Below are 19,120 nucleotides of genomic sequence, written 5' to 3'. Positions count from 1 at the left end.
ACATTTAACACAATCAAACCTAGGTGTCATACCTGACTCCTTACCTTTGTCGAGGTCCCAATCTCCAGAGTTGCGTTTAATTCTTTCCAATAAATCCCATTTGAATTCAATAGTCTTCATCATAAAAGAGCCAGCACAAGAAGTATCAAGCATGGTGCGATTGCTATCAGAAAGCCGAGCATAAAAATTTTGAATAATCATTTCTCTTGAGAGCTCATGATTGGGGCATGAATATAACATTGATTTAAGCCTCCCCAAGCTTGAGCGATGCTTTTTCCTTCGCGAGGCCAAAAATTATATATATAATTGCGATCACGATGAACAAGATGCATAGGATAAAACTTCTGATGAAATTCCAATTTCAATCATTTGTAGTTCCATGACCCCGTATCATCACATAGCCTATACCATGTCGATGCATCTTCCTTCAAAGATAAAGGGAAGACCTTCTTCTTAACAACATCTCCGGGTACACCTGCAAGCTTAAATAATCCACAAACTTCATCCACATATATTAAGTGCTCATCAGGATGCTTTGTTCCATCTCCTACAAAAGGATTAGCTAGCAGTTTTTCTATCATACCCGAAGGAATTTCGAAGCAGACATTTTCATTTTCAGTAGGTTCAGTAGGTTGAGGAGCAACTCTTTGCTCTACTGGTCGGGGTGAAGATACCCCGAACAAGCCCCTCAGAGGATTAGTTTCCATAGTAACAAGTGACAGTAAATTTCAGCACACTATATAATTTTTTTCCTTACCAAATTCCACCTACCAAAGGCGCTTCACTGCCTGGCAACGGCACCAGAAAAGAGTCTTGATGACCCACAAGTATAGGGGATCTATCGTAGTCCTTTCGATAAGTAAGAGTGTCGAACCCAACGAGGAGCAGAAGGAAATGATAAGCGGTTTCCAGCAAGGTATTCTCTGCAAGTACTGAAATAAGTGGTAACAGATAGTTTTGTGATAGGATAATTTGTAATGAGCAACAAGTAACAAAAGTAAATAAAGTTCAGCAAGGTGGCCCAATCCTTTTTGTAGCAAAGGACAAGCCTGGACAAACTCTTATATAGAGAAAAGCGCTCCCGAGGACACATGGGAATATCGTCAAGCTAGTTTTCATCACGTTCATATGATTCGCGTTCGGTACTTTGATAATTTGGTATGTGGGTGGACCGGTGCTTGGGTACTGTCCTTACTTGGACAAGCATCCCACTTATGATTAACCTCTATTGCAAGCATCCGCAACTACATCAAAAGTATTAAGGTAAACCTAACCATAGCAGGAAACATATGGATCCAAATCAGCCCCTTACGAAGCAACACATAAACTAGGGCTTAAGCTTCTGTCACTCTAGCAACCCATCATCTACTTATTACTTCCCAATGCCTTCCTCTAGGCCCAAATAATGGTGAAGTGTTATGTAGTCGACGTTCACATAACACCACTAGAGGAGAGACAACATACATTTCATCAAAATATCGAATGAATACCAAATTAACATGACTACTAATAGCAAGACTTCTCCCATGTCCTCAGGAACAAACGTAACTACTCACAAAGCATAATCATGTTCATAATCGGAGGGGTATTAATATGCATATAGGATCTGAACATATGATCTTCCACCAAATAAACCAACTAGCATCAACTACAAGGAGTAATTAACACTACTAGCAACCTACTAGCCCCAATCCCGGACATTAAGACAAGAATTGGATACAAGAGATGAACTAGTGTTTTGAGAGGAGATGGTGCCGATGAAGATGTTGATGGAGATTGCCCTCTCCCGTTGAGAGGAGCGTTGGTGATGACGATGGCGATGATTTCCCCCTCCCGGAGGGAAGTTTCCCCTGCAGAACAGCTCTGCCAGCGCCCTAGATTGGTTCCGCCAAGGTTCCGCCTCGTGGCGGCGGAGTTTTGTCCGAGGAGATGGCTTCTGGGTTTTTTTCTCATCGAAAGACTTCATATAGCAGAAGATGGACATCGGAGGGCCACCAGGGGGCCCATGAGGTAGGGGGCGCGCCTAGGGGGGTAGGGTGCGCCCCCACCCTCGTGGGCAGGGTGTGGCCCCCCTGGTGAACTTCTTGCACTCGGTATTTTTTATATATTCTGAAAACGTCTTCCGTGAAGTTTCAGGACTTTTGGAGCTGTGCAGAATAGGTCTCTAATATTTGCTCCTTTTCCAGCCCAAAATCCCAGCTGCCGGCATTCTCACTCTTTATGTAAACCTTGTAAAGTAAGAGAGAATAGGCATAAGTATTGTGACATAATGTGTAATAACAGCCCCGAATGCAATAAATATCGATATAAAAGCATGATGCAAAATGGACGTATCAGTCTTTCTCTAGGAACGTATTAAAACAAAGAGCTAAAGCGCGAGCTATTAATCCACAACATAATTTGCAAAGAAAATTTAGACTATGTTCATGATAATTAAGTTCATCTAATTAAATTATTCAATGAACTCCCATTCAGATAGACATCCCTCTAGTCATCTAAGTGATACATGATCCGAATCAACTAGGCCGTGTCCGATCATCACGTGAGACAGACTAGTCATCAACCGTGAACATCTCCATGTTGATCGTATCTACTATACGACTCATGTTCGACCTTTCGGTATCTCGTGTTCCGAGGCCATGTCTGTACATGCTAGGCTCGTCAAGTCAACCTAAGTGTTTTGCATGTGTAAATCTGGCTTACGCACATTGTATTCAAATGTTAGAATCTATCACACCCGATCATCACGTGGTACTTCAAAACAATGAGCCTTCGCAACGCCGCACAGTTAGGGGGAACACTTTCTTGAAATTTTAGTGAGGGATCATCTTATTTATACTACCGTTGTTCTAAGCAAATAAGATGTAAACATGACAAACATCACATGCAAATCATAAAGTGACATGATATGGCCAATATCATCTTGCACCTTTGATCTCCATCTTTGAGGCGCGGCATGAACACCATCGTCACCGGCATGACACCATGATCTCCATCATCGTGTCCTCATGAAGTTGCCTCGCTAACTATTACTTCTACTACTATGGCTAACGGTTAGCAATAAAGTAAAGTAATTACATGGCATTTTCATTGACACGCAGGTCATAAATAAATTAAGACAACTCCTATGGCTCTTGCCGGTTGTCATACTCATCGACATGCAAGTCATGATTCCTATTACAAGAACATGATCAATCTTATACATTGCATATATCATTCATCACATCCTTTTGGCCATATCACATCACATAGCATACCCTGCAAAAACAAGTTAGACGTCCTCTAATTGTTGTTGCATGTTTTACGTGGCTGCTATGGGTTTCTAGCAAGAACGTTTCTTACCTACGCAAAACCACAATGGTGATATGCCAATTGCTATTTACCCTTCATAAGGACCCTTTTCATCGAATCCGATCCGACTAAAGTGGGAGAGACAGACACCCGCCAGCCACCTTATGCATCAAGTGCATGTCAGTCGGTGGAACTAGTCTCACGTAAGCGTACGTGTAAGGTCGGTCCGGACCAATTCATCCCACAATGCCGCCAGATCAAGATAAGACTAGTAACGGTAAGCAAATTGAACAAATCATCGCCCACAACTTCTTTGTGTTCTACTCGTGCATAGAATCTACGCATAGACCTAGCTCATGATGCCACTGTTGGGGAACGTAGCAATAATTCAAAAAAATTCCTACGTGTCACCAAGATCAATCTAGGAGATACTAGAAACGAGAGAGAGGCAGTGCATCTTCATACCCTTGAAGATCGCTAAGCGGAAGCATTACAAGAACGCGGTTTGTGGAGTCATACACGCAGCGATTCAGATCGTGGTCGATTCCAATCTAAGCGCCGAACAACGGCGCCTCCGTGTTCAACACACGTACAGCTCGGGGACATCTCCTCCTTCTTGATCCAGCAAGGGGAGAGGAGAAGTTGAGGGAGAACTCTGACAGCACGACGGCGTGGTGGTGATGGAGCTCGTGGTTCTCCGGCAGGGCTTCGCCAAGCGCTACGGAGGAGGAGGAGGTGTTGGAGAGGGGAAGGGTGCAGCTGCCCTCTCTCTCCCTCACTATATATAGGGGGAAGGGGGGAGGAGGAGGCGCCCTAGGGTTTCCCTAGGGTAGGGGCGACGGCCACAGGGGAAACCCTAGATGGATTTGGGTGCCCCCACCCCTAGGAAACTTGCCCCCCAAGCCGGGAGGGGTGGCTGCCCTAGGGGAGGTGCCCCCACCTCTCCAGGTTACGTGAGATGGGGTGGGAGGGGCGCTCAGCCCCTTAGTGGGCTGATGTGCCCCCTCCCCTTGGCCCATAAGGCCCCCCAACGCTTGCCAGGGCCTCCAAAACCCCTTTCGGACACGCTGGTCGTCACCCGGTACCCCGGAACAATTCCGAACTCCAATACCCTTCGTCCAATATCTCGATCTTCACCTCTGGACCATTCCGAAACTCCTCGTCACGTCCGGGATCTCATCTAGGACTCTGAACAACCTTCGGTAACCACATATACTATTTCCCATAACAACTCTAGCGTCACTGAACCTTAAGTGTGTAGACCCTATGGGTTCGGGAACCATGCAAACATGACCGAGACATCTCTCCGGCCAATAACCAATAGCGGGATCTGGATACCCATATTGGCTCCCACATGTTCCACGATGATCTCATCGGATGAACCATGATGTCGGGGATTCAATCAATCCTGTATACAATTCCCTTTGTCTATCGGTATGTTACTTGCCCAAGATTCGATCGTCGGTATCCCCATACCTCGTTCAATCTTGTTACTGGCAAGTCTCTTTACTCATTCTGTAACGCATGATCCCGTGGCTAACTCCTTAGTCACATTGAGCTCATTATGATGATGCATTACCGAGTGGGCCCAGAGATACCTCTCCATCATACGGAGTGACAAATCCCAGTCTCGATTCGTGCCAACCCAACAGACACTTTCGGAGATACCTGTAGTGCACCTTTATGGCCACCTAGTTACGTTGTGATGTTTGATACACCCAAAGCATTCCTACGGTATCCGGGAGTTGCACAATCTCATGGTCTAAGGAAATGGTACTTGACATTAGAAAAGCTTTAGCAAACGAACTACACGATCTTGTGCTATGCTTAATATTGGGTCTTGTCCATCACATCATTATCCTAATGATGTGATCCCGTTATCAATGACATCCAATGTCCATGGTCAGGAAACCATGACCATCTATTGATCAACGAGCTAGTCAACTAGAGGCTTACTAGGGACATATTACGATCTATGTATACACACATGTATTACGGTTTCCGGTTAATACAATTATAGCATGAACAATAGACAATTATCACGAACAAGGAAATATAATAATAACCATTTTATTATTGCCTCTAGGGCATATTTCCAACACACATTTCTTCTGAATGTCGAAACAAAAGAGTTCTCTTTGTGAATGAACAAGGTGAATGGGAATCTGAGAGTGAGCATGTAGATAATGGAGCATCGGATGATCATGAGGATGAAGAGGGCGAGAAGAGTGGTTGTGATATTCAGGCCGACATGGGAGATTGCTTTGTTTCCCATCGTGTTCTTAGTGTTAATGCAGCTAGAGAAGAGAAAGGGCAGCGACATAATATTTTTCACACCCGTGGCACCATCAAGGACAAGGTTTGCAGAATTATTGTTGACAATGGCAGTTGCAAAAATATTGCAAGTTCAGATTTGATAGAGAAATTGGGCTAAAACAAAGAAGGCACCCAAGTCCATATAAGATGCAATGGCTCAGTGATTGTGGTACACTTCAAGTAAGCAACATAGTCACCATTCAGTTTTCCATTGGGAAGTATCAAGATCAAGTGGAATGTGATGTGGTGCCAATGCAAGCATGCCAATTGTTGTTGGGAAGACCTTTGTTGTATGATCGTGATGTGCAAATCAGCAGCAGCCGTACTAATCGTCTCTCGTTCCAATATGAGGGAGAGCGCATATCTTTGCTCCCTTTGACACCCGAAGAAATATTGATGGATGATCTAAAGAAAGAGAGAGTGAGCGAGAAACACTTGAGTGACATCCACCAACATAGTGAGTGAGAGAATCCAAAGCCAAATAAAACCCCACAGCTTAAATTGACCAAGACATGGGAAAAACAGGGATTAGTTATGATGGCTAGGAAAAGGGATATGAGAGAGTTGAGAGAACCCAATTCCATGTTCTTTGTACTTTTGTACAAGGACAATTTTCTTTCTACTAATGAATTATCCTCTACCACTCCTAGTGTTGTTGCTGAAATTTTGCAGGGGTATGAAGATGTGTTCCCCGAGGAGATACCACTGGGGCTGCCACCACAAAGAGGCATTGAACACCAAATTGATTTGGTCCAGGAGCCCATTGCCGAACCGACCACCATACCGCACAAACCTGGAGGAAACCAAGGAGATTCAGCGACAAGTTGAGGGCCTACTAAACAAAGTTATGTAAGGGAAAGTCTCTCTCCTTGTGCTGTGTACCCGTTTCTTTTAGTACCAAAGAAAGATGGAATTTCTCGAATGTGTTGTGATTGTAGGCCTATTAACAACATCACCGTGAGGTATAGGCACCCCATACCTAGCTTGATGATATGCTTGATGAACTTAGTGGCGCCACCATCTTTTCTAAAATTGACTTGCGAAGTGGCTACCATCAAATTAGAATGAGAGAGGGTGATGAATGGAAAACTGCTTTCAAAACAAAATCTGGTTTGTATGAGTGGTTAGTTATGCATTTGGATTGATAAATGCACCTAGTACCTTTCATGAGATTAATGAATCATGTGCTTAGAATGTTCATTGGCAAGTTTGTGGTTGTTTACTTTGATGACATCCTGATTTATAGCAAAACTTTGGATGAACATGTTGAACACATCCGGTGTGTGCTTGTGTCCTAAGAGAGGAGAAATTATATGCTAACAAGGAAAAGTGCACATTTTGCATAGAAAAGTTGTGTTTCTTGGCTTTGTTGTTTCAGGTCAAAGGTGTGGAGGTAGATGAGGAGAAGGTCAAAGCCATCCGTGAGTGGATGCCTCCACAAAATGTAAGCCAAGTACGAAGCTTTCTTGGCCTTGCTGGTTTCTACCGCCTGGTTTGTGAAGGATTTCAGCACCATTGCTGCCCCAATGAATGAGCTAACCAAGAAAGATTTCCCTTCAAGTGGAAATGCACAAGAGAAGGCCTTCCAAGAGCTGAAAGAAAAATTGACATCTACACCATTGCTTGCACTACCCAACTTTGGTAAGACTTTTGAAATTGAATGTGATGCAAGTGGTGTGGGTATTGGAGGCGTACTAATGCAAGAAGGTAGGCCTATTGCATATTTTAGTGAGAAACTAAGTGGTCCAACTCTAAATTATTCAGTTTATGACAGAATTATATGCACTTCTTGTGAGATCTTTGAAAACATGGCAACATTATTTGTGGCCTAAAGAATTTGTGATACATTCCGACCATGAATCTTTAAAGCACCTTAGAGGTCAACAAAAACTGAACCGTAGACATGCAAAATGGAGTGAATTCATAGAATCTTTTCCCTATATTGTCAAGTACAAGAAAGGAAAACATAATGTTGTTGCCGATGCTTTGTCTAGACGCCATATTTTACTCTCACAACTTGATACTAAAATTCTTGGGTTGCAAAGCATTAAAGAATTGTATGTCCATGACCCATGTTTTGCTGAACCACACTCAAAATGTAGTGAGGGGAAAGGTTGGGAAAAGTTTCACTTGCATGATGGATTCTTGTTTCGAGCTAACAAATTGTGCATCCCAGATTGCTCTGTTCACTTGTTGCTTTTGTAGGAGGCTCATGCTGGTGGTCTCATGAGACATTTTGGAGCAAAAAAACTGAGAGTGTGCTGATCGGCCATTTGTTTTGGCCAAGGATGAGGCGTGATGTTGAGCGCTATGTGCTATGTTGTGAGATCTGCGGCAAAGCTAAGTCACGTTTAAACCCTCATGGACTTTATACGCCTTTATCAATTCCTAGCACACCTTGGGAAGATATTTCTATGGATTTTGTTCTTGGATTACCACATACTAAGAGAGAGAGTGATTCCGTTTTTGTGGTGGTTGATAGGTTTAGCAAGATGACTCATTTTATCCCGTGTCATAAGAGCGATGATGCTTCACACATTGCTGATTTGTTTTTCAGGGAAGTCATGCAGCTACATGGAGTACCATGCACTATTGTTTCAGATCGTGACACCAAGTTTCTGAGCTATTTTTGGAAAATGTTGTGGGCAAAGCTAGGAACAAAGCTTCTCTTTTCCACTACATGCCACCCACAAACAGATGGACAAACCGAAGTTGTCAACCGCACACTATTCAGGATGCTGAGAGCAGTTTTAAAGAAAAATTTGAAGATGTGGGAAGAGTGTCTCCCCGACGCGGAGTTTGCATACAACAGGGCGGTACATTCGACCACTAAATTTTGTCCTTTTGAAATTGTTTATGGTTTCAATCCTGCTGCTCCCATAGATCTTTTGCCTTTACCATTGCAGGAGCGAACAAATCTTGATGCAAGTAAGCGTGCTGACTTCGTGAAGAAAATTCATGAGAAGACCAAAGAAAATATTGAGAAGATGACTCAACAATATGCAAAACGAGCAAACAAGGGAAGAAAGAAGCTGTTGTTTGAAGAAGGTGATCTTGTGTGGGTGCACCTGCGGAAGGATCGTTTCCCGGATCAACGCAAATGCAAGTTGCAGCCATGTGGAGATGGTCCATTCAAAGTGCTTGCGAAGATAAGTGATAATGCCTACAAGATTGACCTTTCGATGGATTATGGTGTTAGTTCAACTTTCAATGTGTACGACCTCTCTTCATACTTTGGACCATCAGAGTCGAGGATGACTCCTTTTGAGGAGGGGGAGGATGATGAGGACACCACAACCATCGATAAGTCTCCAACAATTATAGGTCCAATCACAAGAAGTCATGCCAAACTAATAAGTGACCAGGTGAAAGCTAACTTAAGTTTACCTTATAACCTTGATGACACAACTATGATTTCATCCCCATTGTTGTTGGTTGAACTTAGGTATCACATGGAAGAAACCCAACAACCTATGAGCTCTTGAAGCAACCAGTTTGGAGGAACAAGTTTGGAGGAAACAAGTTTCAAGTGAAGCTGATGTTGTCATTTTTTACCTCTAATGTTTTGGTGTGCCACACCCATGTGGTGGAGAGACGGGGCTATAGGAGTACATCAACAGAAGCTACATCAAATTATCTTTCCAATGCAAAAAACCTCACATCATTTGGAGTTGTGAGTCAAAAGTTGTAGTCATTCTCGTGGAAGGTGTCCAGGCTGTCAAGGCTTTGCGAATTTTTGAGGAGCTCTCCAACAACTCCCAAAGTTGACTGCTTATTCCCCCAAGAAATCCATGCAAACCTGTTTATTTTTTAAACCATTTTCACACCTACCCAAGGAGGGTTGTCCCTGCTATAAAACCCCATCTCCCCCATCCTCTTGAAAAACCTTTTGTCAAATCATTGAGCTACAAGCTTATGCAGCAAGACTGCTAGAGAGACCCGAAAGATCTTGCTACCTTTGCTCTTGTGAGTTCATTCGGATTCGCGAGAAGGAGCCTCTGGTTCCCCCTAGTTCGTGCTCTACGGTTCCGGCCGTTTTGTGTGGATTAGTCCCGGTTTGTGATTCTGCGATTGTTCGGACATCGGGTTGGAGTTCTTGTAACTTCGGTCAGCCATCCCCAATGTACGGGTTGCATCCAACCTTGGCAGGTATAAAGCTAGTTATCCCGGCTGCTTGCAGCTAGTTATCCCTCCCGATTCGATCCTACAACGTGAAGATCGGGCCACCCTCGGGCGTGAACTCGTTCATAGGGTTCCCACCTATCACGTCGCCTCTGAGCTTTGAACCATGGTGGAGGAGAGCATATCCCTGGCAATATGGTGCGCCATCGGACCGGATTAGGAGCAGGGGGTGATGGGAGGTATTGCAACGGTGTTGTATATATGGGCGTGCTCGCATTTTCCTAACTATTTCAGACCATTAGGGTTCAAGTCCCAACTTACACTAGTGCTCACATCTATCTGGATTTATTTCAAGTCTTCTAGTGATGCACGTTCGGTGAAAGGAGACGTTACTGTTGACTACGAAAGCGTTTGTGGCGGCTTCGGCAATCACAATATGATGTGCCGGTTCAGCGCTCGGAGGTGCTTATAGAGGTCGTATTCAAGAAGAAAAAAGGGGGAGATGCGTTGCAGCAACCGAGCTTCACTGCTCTTTATATTTGAACACTTTGAAATTCGGGTTTTTGAAGTTTTAAAAAATATGAAATTTTCCCGAGGATACATATACACATTCCGATTGCACGTGTCAAGTTTCGGTAAAAATCTCACTTTGTTTTGGGCTATAGGAAAATAAATAAATTTCTGACAGTATATAGGATAAAAGGGTGCCATTTCTGTCAGAAATTTCTCTTTTTTGTATTTCCTAAAATACAAATCATTTCTTTTCCAGATTTTTATCAGGCCTTAGGAATATGTGTATGTATCCACGTATTTGTTTTGAGATTATTTTCAATACCAAAAGTGTGTTTTTTAAAATTTTCAAATACTAAGAGCAGTGGAGCTCGGTAGCTGCAATCACTTTTTAGGAAAAAAAATGCTTATAGGCAATGGCGGAGCTATGTTGTAAGCTACAGGGGCCATGCCCCCCCCCCAGCTTTTGTAAAATATGTGAAGGAAAAAAAATTTGGAGAGAAAGATGAGAAAAAGTAGAGTTTTTTGCCCCTCCCCCCTCCCCCAAAATGTCTATATTTATGTTTGGCCCCCTCAAAAGAAGTTGCCTAGCTCCGTCAGTACTTATAGGGCTATGGTCTATGGGTGTGTTCATACGAGTGAGTGAGTTTATGTATGCCTATGGGTTAAATAAAAAACGTGTGCGAGGGCTTGCCGGCCTGGGGAGTCAGAAGTGTGACACCACATCGGTAAATCCCAGTCAGTCAAAGTCTGCGTCCACATACAAGCTCACCAAATATAACCATGCTGTCAATGGCGGCAACGACCACGAGGCTGCAGCGCACGGGAGGGGAAAGCAGCAGCGATGGCGAGCCCATGGGGCAGCCCCTCGAGCAGCCTGTGGGTCACGCTGGGTCAGGCCTCCAACGTGGCGCAGCTAGTCGGCGTGGACGCGCTCGGGCTAATCTCCATGGTCGTGCAGGCCGCCCTGGCTGCGCGCCGCCACCGGGACGCCTGCATGCAGCTCGCGCAGCACGTCGAGCTCGTCGGCGGCTTGCTGAAGGAGCCGGAGCTCGCCGATCTGATGCGGCGGGAGGCCACCAGGCGGCCGCTGGAGCAGCTCCGCAGCGCGCTGCGGCGGTGCTACGCGCTCGTGACCGCGTGCCAGGACTGCAGCTACCTCCGCCGCCTGCTCCTCGGCGCACGGATGGGCAACGAGCTCCGCGCCGCGCAGCACGAGATCGACATGTTCATCCGCCTCATCCCGCTCATCGCCCTCGTCGACAATTCTACAAACACTCATCGTGTCCAGGTACCCATGTTTCTGGGATTATGGGGGAAACACCGATTTAGAGGGACACACTTGATTATAATTCGACTGAACTGATCCGCGACTGTTCCAGACTTCCAGTGATCATGAGCATAGTTGCCTCTGAATTGGAGTCCAATCGCAATTTTCTACTGCACAAATAAAGAACTTGATATGAACTCTATCTGAATTTAGTGGGCAGGAGTACTTATACTTGTGCGTGGTTAATACAGTACCTTTTTTTAAGGAAAATGAGTGCATTATTCATTATCACAAGATGTAAAATGGCGACCTCTCATTCATAAAAGTCCGATGGTTTACTATTTGCCGTTTTCGCTATCCTTGTCCAGGAAGCTGCGGAGCAGGTCGACGGTATATTCATAGAAGGTTCAAACCACCGTGTCAGGTTAGATAATGTTCAACATGTAGTAGATTACTTGGTAAATGATCCTTCGTATATTCGATCCATAATTATCATGTTTGTTCACACAGTGGCTTTGTAGAAGGTGAACCACGTTGGAATTGGATGCTGACAGATGAAAACTATTTTCTCCATCCAGAAATACATGCACATTTTATAACATATTTTTAGCAGTTACAAAATCAGGAAGATAAAAAAGTGCTTAGTTTTGGTCAAAACTCGAATTTGGATAGTCAAAATATGCTTTATATATCTGAAAATGAAGGGAGAAGTTGATTGTTGACCGTATTCGGTTCGTCCATTTGGGCTTTAGATATATAACTGGGTGAAAGCTTGTTTCAAGATAGTGACTACTCCCTCCATTCTAAAATAGATGACCCAACTTTATACTAACTTTAGTACAAAGTTGAGTCATCTATTTTGGAACGGAGGGAGTACATGTTTGCAGGTACATGTTACAACGTCTGAAAGGTAGGATGCATATCAGATCAATCAACTTGAAATCAAAATGTGGGCTTTATTTTTTTACGAGAAAATATAATAATTTATTTAACTATGGTTGATGTTTCAACAAATTTCTACCTTATATTAGCATGATTATTTTCTTTCTTAAATATTTTGATAATCATGCATGAGTTCTTTAGCTATACACTCTAAACCAGCAACTTCCCTATTTTCAAGACTAATGATGAGATTTACCTGTTTTCAGGTTTGCAGCAAGAGTTTTAGATATTACTGAGATACGTGTCCAAGGAGCTCGCAAACTCTGCAATGTTCGGGAACATCCGTCACTAGGTAAGAAGTAATTGTTTCTTTGAGTTTCCTAATGGTAGTAGTCGTTAACTTAAGTACTTCCTTCGTTCCTTTTTACTCCACATATAAGATTTGTGTCGAGTCAAACTTCACCAACTTTGACCAAATTTGTATAAAAGAATATCAACATCTACAATATCAAATATACATAATATAAACTACATTTCATAATGAATCTAAAGATATCCCTTTGGCCTTGTAAATGTTGATACTTTTTTCTATAACTTTGGTCAAAGTGAAGATATTTTGACTTCAGACGAAAGTTATATGCAGACTAAAAAGAAACGGAAGGAGTATCAGACTAAGAGGCTAAAGTTTTACGATGGTGTTATGTGCTTCACGGATTACGAAATTGCTTTGCTTTGCTATGCCCATGAGGCATCGTAATATCTGTGTTCATATTTTTGGATATTATGCAACAAGAATTAAAAAATGTCTGTATGATTGTTCTGATGAACCATGAGTGAACTCTGGATCACCACATGATTCGTTGTGGTCAACTGAAATTAATAAACACATTCCATGGAAGTCTAACTAACTAACTACAATTTTTTTTGAAATTTTGAAAATACAGATCTACGCTTCAAAAGTTCTTAGATACATACATAACTCATTTAGTAGTACCCCCTCTGTCCCATAATATAAGAGTGTTTTTCACACTACACTAGTGTCAAAAACGCTCTTATATTATGGGACCGAGGGAGTAGATGACATTATAAAGGAAGGACTTTAATGATAGACCCAACACAATATTATCCATGAAATCTTCTATTAAATTTCAGTTTATTTTCAAGTTTCACAAGCTAGAGCTGCTACAAATGATAATTCGATGATCTGCGTGACAAAGGAACTGGAGTATTTTCACATCATATTTGTATTCTGTTTCTTAACAGCATATTTGTATTATGTATTTATGTTAGTCATATCAGTATTGACTAAGTTTGTAACTCCATTAGTGACAAGGATGGATTTTTCATGACACAGGAATTGTAGGCACGCAAGAACAGAAAACCCTCGACAACAAAGAACTAGTGAAGCTTTGTATGCTCACGTTAGAAAATTACCCAGGATTCACAGAGTTCAGCTACTTTCAAATCATGGATGCTACAGATAAATTCTCAGAGAAGAGATATCTTGGGTCTGGTGGATTTGCAACAGCATACAAGGTATTTGTAAACCAATAGAAAGAAACTAACTAATTATGTAAATGCCTATGAATCTATGATCTGCATCTTTCCAATGAGAATGTTGTCTAAACTCTATTTGTAACCATTGCAGGGTCAGTTGCCCCAAGGATTTGTGGTTGGCATCAAAAGATTCGATCACCGTGCAACATTATCTGATTTCAGCAATGAATTGCAGCTTGCTAGGCTTCAGTATACCAATATAATAAGGTTACTGGGGTGGTGCATCCATGGAAAAGAAAGGATTCTGATCTACAAGTTCATGCAGAATGGTTCCTTGGACTGTCACATATTTGGTATATTTTCCCTATCATCTGATTTATTTCATAGGACGTGCTTCTGACTAAATATGTGAACAAACTTATGTACAGTTAATGATGTGCTACGTTCTTGTTTTCTGTTGTAATTGCTTTAAACTGTGATGATTTGATTTAGAGCAGAATATATATAAAAATTATGTTATCTAAAGGCTTGCTGTTTCAATATTCCACAGACAGGATAAAAGGACCGTTGCTAGATTGGTCTAAGAGACTCAAAATAATCAAGGGGTTGGTAGAGGGGCTTGTTTACCTGCACAAACACTCAATGTTACATATTGTCCATAGGGACTTGAAACCAAATAACATTCTCTTGGAATATGACATGACCCCAAAGATTTCTGATTTTGGATCAGCTAAAACACTGTGTTCAGACATAACAGAAGAGCACACAAGCAGGGTGGTGGCCACTAGGTATATGAAGCTGCCTGCTTCCTGGTTTTTTCAATCATTACAGGTTCCATTATTTTGTGTTCAAACGTGCTAATTTTGCAGTTTTGGTCTCTGCTTCCCCCCCCCCTATTTTTCAGTGGTTACATTGCTCCAGAGTATGCATCTCGAGGAGTTTACTCACTGAAGACAGATGTCTTCAGCTTTGGCATCTTGGTTCTGGAGACCATTAGCGGACGAAAGAACACTGTACTCGACAAGCGAGGGGATACTGTTGGCGATCTTGTACGAGATGTAAGTGAAGATAAATGGATTTCAAGCAGCATCTCTCACAATTCTATGCGCATGATTGTTTGTGCTAATACTTAATCTATGAGTATGGATTCACATTGCAATTCTGTAAACATCGAATTAATCTACCGGAAAACATTTCAGGCCTGGCATATGTGGAAGGACCAAAGGTTGCGTGAGCTTGTGGATCCGTCTCTAGGGAACGGATACGACATCGCCGAGATAACGCGATGTGCTCAGGTGGCACTGCTCTGTTCTCAGGAAGATCCAGCAGATCGGCCCACCATGACTGACATAGCTGCAATGCTGAGCTCTGAAAGCATGAGGCTACCAGTGGAGCCTAAGCGGCCTTACGTGCTGAGTGAAGGGGGTGCTGGTGAAGTTACATACATAAACCAATCAAGCCGGACAATAGACATAACCATAACGAGTTCAGCCACAGTGCTGACTAGAGTTCGAATCATCGTAGACCCGGAGGTTTGATGTGACGAAAAATGTCCAATGCCATATATAGTTGGAAGATGTCGAAGGATCATGGAGCTTTCCTCGTCCAGAATTCAGAGTGTGTACAGACAACAGATACCCATATCAGTTCTGTAAGTAGAAGTAAATATGTTTTTTTCCTTACCAAAGGCTTCTAAAATCATTTGATGTACTTCTCTAAATCTTGTCCAATCGCTCCTGGTCGACTGTGTTACACCAAGCAGCACAATCCATCGATGATCATCTCGCTTACTGTCAGCTGCCTGAACTCTGAACAAACCGACGCCTCACTAGAGTAGTGATGCCAAATAGTTGTAACAGCAAAAGACAGCTTCGTCCAGACTTAACTTTAATCCTGAATGATCATCATTAATGTAACTGCGCCAATGAATCAAACTTGTGCCAAAGCTCATGCAACTTACTAACCATATTTCACAAGGCATAATAGAAAGGAAATGCAAGCGCACCCTCAAGAACATATTGTGTTTATATTTCAAGCACAGGTGTCTGGACTATTCATTTTCTCAACCACACATCTAAAGCTGTGTCGTTGTGTATTAGAAGAAGAATGTCAAAGAAGGCGCAAAGTACAAACTAAACCAGAACAGAGCATATAGACCACAAAACAAATAAAAACACCGTTTGTCTAGCTTATTCTTAGTCAATACAAATAGCAGTGTTACAGATGTTGCAAATACATGTCGAAGAAATAACCTAATCGACACTGTAAGGAATCCGCTGACAGGGTGTGCCTCAGCTGAGAGCTCATTCCGAATATGAACTTCTTCACACGTTTCTTCCATCAGGATTTATGATATATGTGCTTGTTAGAGCCTCGTGTCTCCTGTACATGCGTGAAGCATAGTGAGGTAAAGCATATGAATATGATATGATGGATATGCTCAAATATTTTTTTCCCCGAAGGAACAGAAGAGTAACTAGCTGAGAAATTCAAATCTGCAGTTAATAAGCTTACCCTTCGCAAGTGTCTCCATCGATGTGTATGACAGGGATATTGCGGATGAGATGATAATCCTCCCCGGATTCAGCCGTGCATCTCCTGCTCAACTTAGGGCAGTCCTGAATTACAATTTTCTTAAGACAGGTGAAATCTCGAATGAAGCTCGGCAGCTTCTCAACCCCTTTGCAATCGCGAATCAGGACATGCTGAAGAGATGACACACAAGATTTGAAGCTCTCTGGAAAGCCCATGAGCTTTGGAAGCTCAACGAGAGTAAGCACATGTAGGCTTCCCAGCCCACTCAAGGCTTCTACTGGTTCCATCAGATCAAGCTCTTGGCAGTTACTAATCACCAACTTCTCAAGCACACAGAGCTGCTTCATGGAAGAGGGGAGAGAAGCGAGCTTTGGGCAGTTGAAGATGAGCAACTCTCGGAGAGCAGTGAGGCTACCAAATCCTTCTGTGAGTGATATTAACTCAGTGCAGCCGCTCAGATATAGGAATGCCATGGAAGACCAACCACAAAACCCACTTTTTATTAAATTCTTTTGTTTTGACGTGAGGACCAAGAACGTAAGGTTGACAAGTTCATCCATACGTCCTGGTAGCTCCTCAAATTGGCTGCACCGGCCGGCCAAGATGAACTGTTTGTAGATTCACCAATCTGCATAAGGAATTCGGTAGGATTCTGATTTTCTTGTTCCATTGTAGATCTAGGCACCTCAGATGCCTCAAATTTGCAACTGAACTCGGTAGCTCTTCAAATTCAACAGAAGAGAAAATCAAGACACGCAGGAGTGTGAAAGTAGAGAATAGGTCCTCGAGGAAGGCTTTGCTCACGGTGCCATAATTGTATCTGCTTGCACAAGTTCTCACCTTACGTGCCCTTTTCAGCTGCTTAGGAAATTTCAGATCCACCTGAAAAGTCCTTGCGGTCCCACACTAGATGCCGAACTGTTTCAGACACTGCAACCTTTTCACAACTAACAATAGCACACTCATTTCTGGACACCGATATTGCTAGATCATGAACGAGATCATGCATTTTACATTTCTGAATGCTGCCATCGTAAAGAATATATTGGTCTTGTAAAAGGGATCTGTCAAGAAGTTCATGGAAGTATTTTGCTCCATTAGTTAACGCCTCGTGGCTTTCACTGCCCCCGTGCAACAACCCCAATGCCATCCAGAACATAACAAGGTGATTTGTAAACATATGGTAGTCCTTCGGAAAAGTTGATAGGCAAGAGAAAGACGCTCGCAGATGAGGTGGAAGTTCATCATAACTCAATTTTAATGCTGTCAAAATACCATTTATGCTTCCCTCAATGTTCCACAGTTTGTCTTCGTTGATGCGCCGCCATTCTTCAACATTTCGACTATTACACAACAGGGAACCCAGTGTCTTTGCTGCCAAAGGAACACCACAACATTTTTTAACAATGGAGTTCCCCAGTTTTAGCAAATCGGGGTCTTTTTCACTGCCATCTCTGAATGCGCACTGAACAAATACTTCCATACACTCATCATGTGGTAATTTTGCAACGTCATATTGTTCCAGGGTCTTCACCAGGGATGCAACATTTGAACTGCGCGTAGTGACTACAATCACACTTCCACTACCACCACTGGAAAGCAGGCTTCTCAACTCTTCCCAGTCAGAAACTTTATCATTCCACATGTCATCAAGTACAAGGAAAAATCTCTTCTCCTGTAAAATCCCACGCAACTTGCGATGTAACATTTCCAGGTTTAGTTCTTTGTTGCTTTCACCGCTACCAGATTGTATTATGTCATCTAAGATCTTGTGAAGATCAAATACATCAGAGACACATGCCCATAACTTCCTTTCAAACTTCTTGCTAGTCCGTGCATCATTGTATACCAACTTGGCCAATGCAGTTTTTCCTATGCCTCCCAAACCAACTATAGGAAGCACAGACAAAGAATTTGAGTTTGCAGCAGTCAATATAACTCTGACAATATTGTCTTTAGCGTCATCTCTTCCAATAATATATTTTTCATTAATAAAGGAATGTGTTTCCCTGTTACTGCACCTGGATACATGGCTATCAATTAGATGGCCTGTTAATCCAAATTTTGATCTGTTGGATGCTATGTCATCAAGTTTTTCACGGACATCTCTTATCATGTGGCTCAATTTGAATGGAAAAGCAAGCATGTGGGTCATTCGAGCGAAGAATCCTGTATGAACCTTTTGCTCTAGAGCTCGGGTGGCCACGCCATCCAGAACATCATCTATGTCGTAGACTGCATCCTTCAAATTGTCTAACCACTCTTTAAGAGCATAAGAAGTTGACTGTTTGCCCTCGGCATCTTCAAGAACACCACAGATGGAACTCAGTGACCTTTCCAACTTTCCAAGCTCTTTCTTGATATTCCAGGACGACTTGAACTCATTAACGGCCCATTCACTGCCAGAAGATGTGGCCTTTCGGAGAACTGAGATTGCAAGGCTTGATATAATCACCTCTGCCATATTGGATATCTGGGCAATAAAGCACAAAGGAGCTGCACATAGAATATCATCAGATTTGCTTTACTATTTTTCTCTGTATACTGCATTTAATATTCACAGTAAAAAAAAACTGTCATTTCATACATAGTTAGCTAGAACATAACATATATCTCTCCTTGATGCCTCTGCAAAACAAAATGATACTTGCACACTTTTGGGAGGCACATGCCACAAAAGGAAAAAGTGCACAAATT

The 19,120-nt window shown here is 42.6% G+C and overlaps 1 protein-coding gene and 1 pseudogene across 1 annotated transcript; one reads left to right on the top strand and one right to left on the bottom strand.

Moving 5' to 3' along the window:
* Positions 1–10,943: 10,943 nt before the first annotated feature.
* LOC125518111 (putative cysteine-rich receptor-like protein kinase 20) lies at positions 10,944–15,600 on the top strand. Its single transcript, XM_048683048.1, has 8 exons — positions 10,944–11,530; positions 11,878–11,933; positions 12,658–12,743; positions 13,746–13,927; positions 14,040–14,241; positions 14,439–14,676; positions 14,793–14,946; positions 15,088–15,600. Exons 1-8 carry the CDS (start codon positions 11,084–11,086, stop codon positions 15,424–15,426), a joined length of 1,704 nt encoding a protein of 567 aa, XP_048539005.1. The 5' UTR covers positions 10,944–11,083; the 3' UTR covers positions 15,427–15,600.
* A 798-nt stretch (positions 15,601–16,398) lies between these two features.
* On the bottom strand, positions 16,399–18,887 carry LOC125519184 (annotated as a pseudogene).
* Positions 18,888–19,120: the final 233 nt, after the last annotated feature.

This window comes from Triticum urartu, chromosome 7, assembly GCF_003073215.2.
Source record: "Triticum urartu cultivar G1812 chromosome 7, Tu2.1, whole genome shotgun sequence".
Taxonomy (NCBI): domain Eukaryota; kingdom Viridiplantae; phylum Streptophyta; class Magnoliopsida; order Poales; family Poaceae; genus Triticum; species Triticum urartu.
The sequence above is the reverse complement of the archived record's forward strand: the minus strand, read 5'-3'. Positions and strand labels throughout refer to the sequence as shown.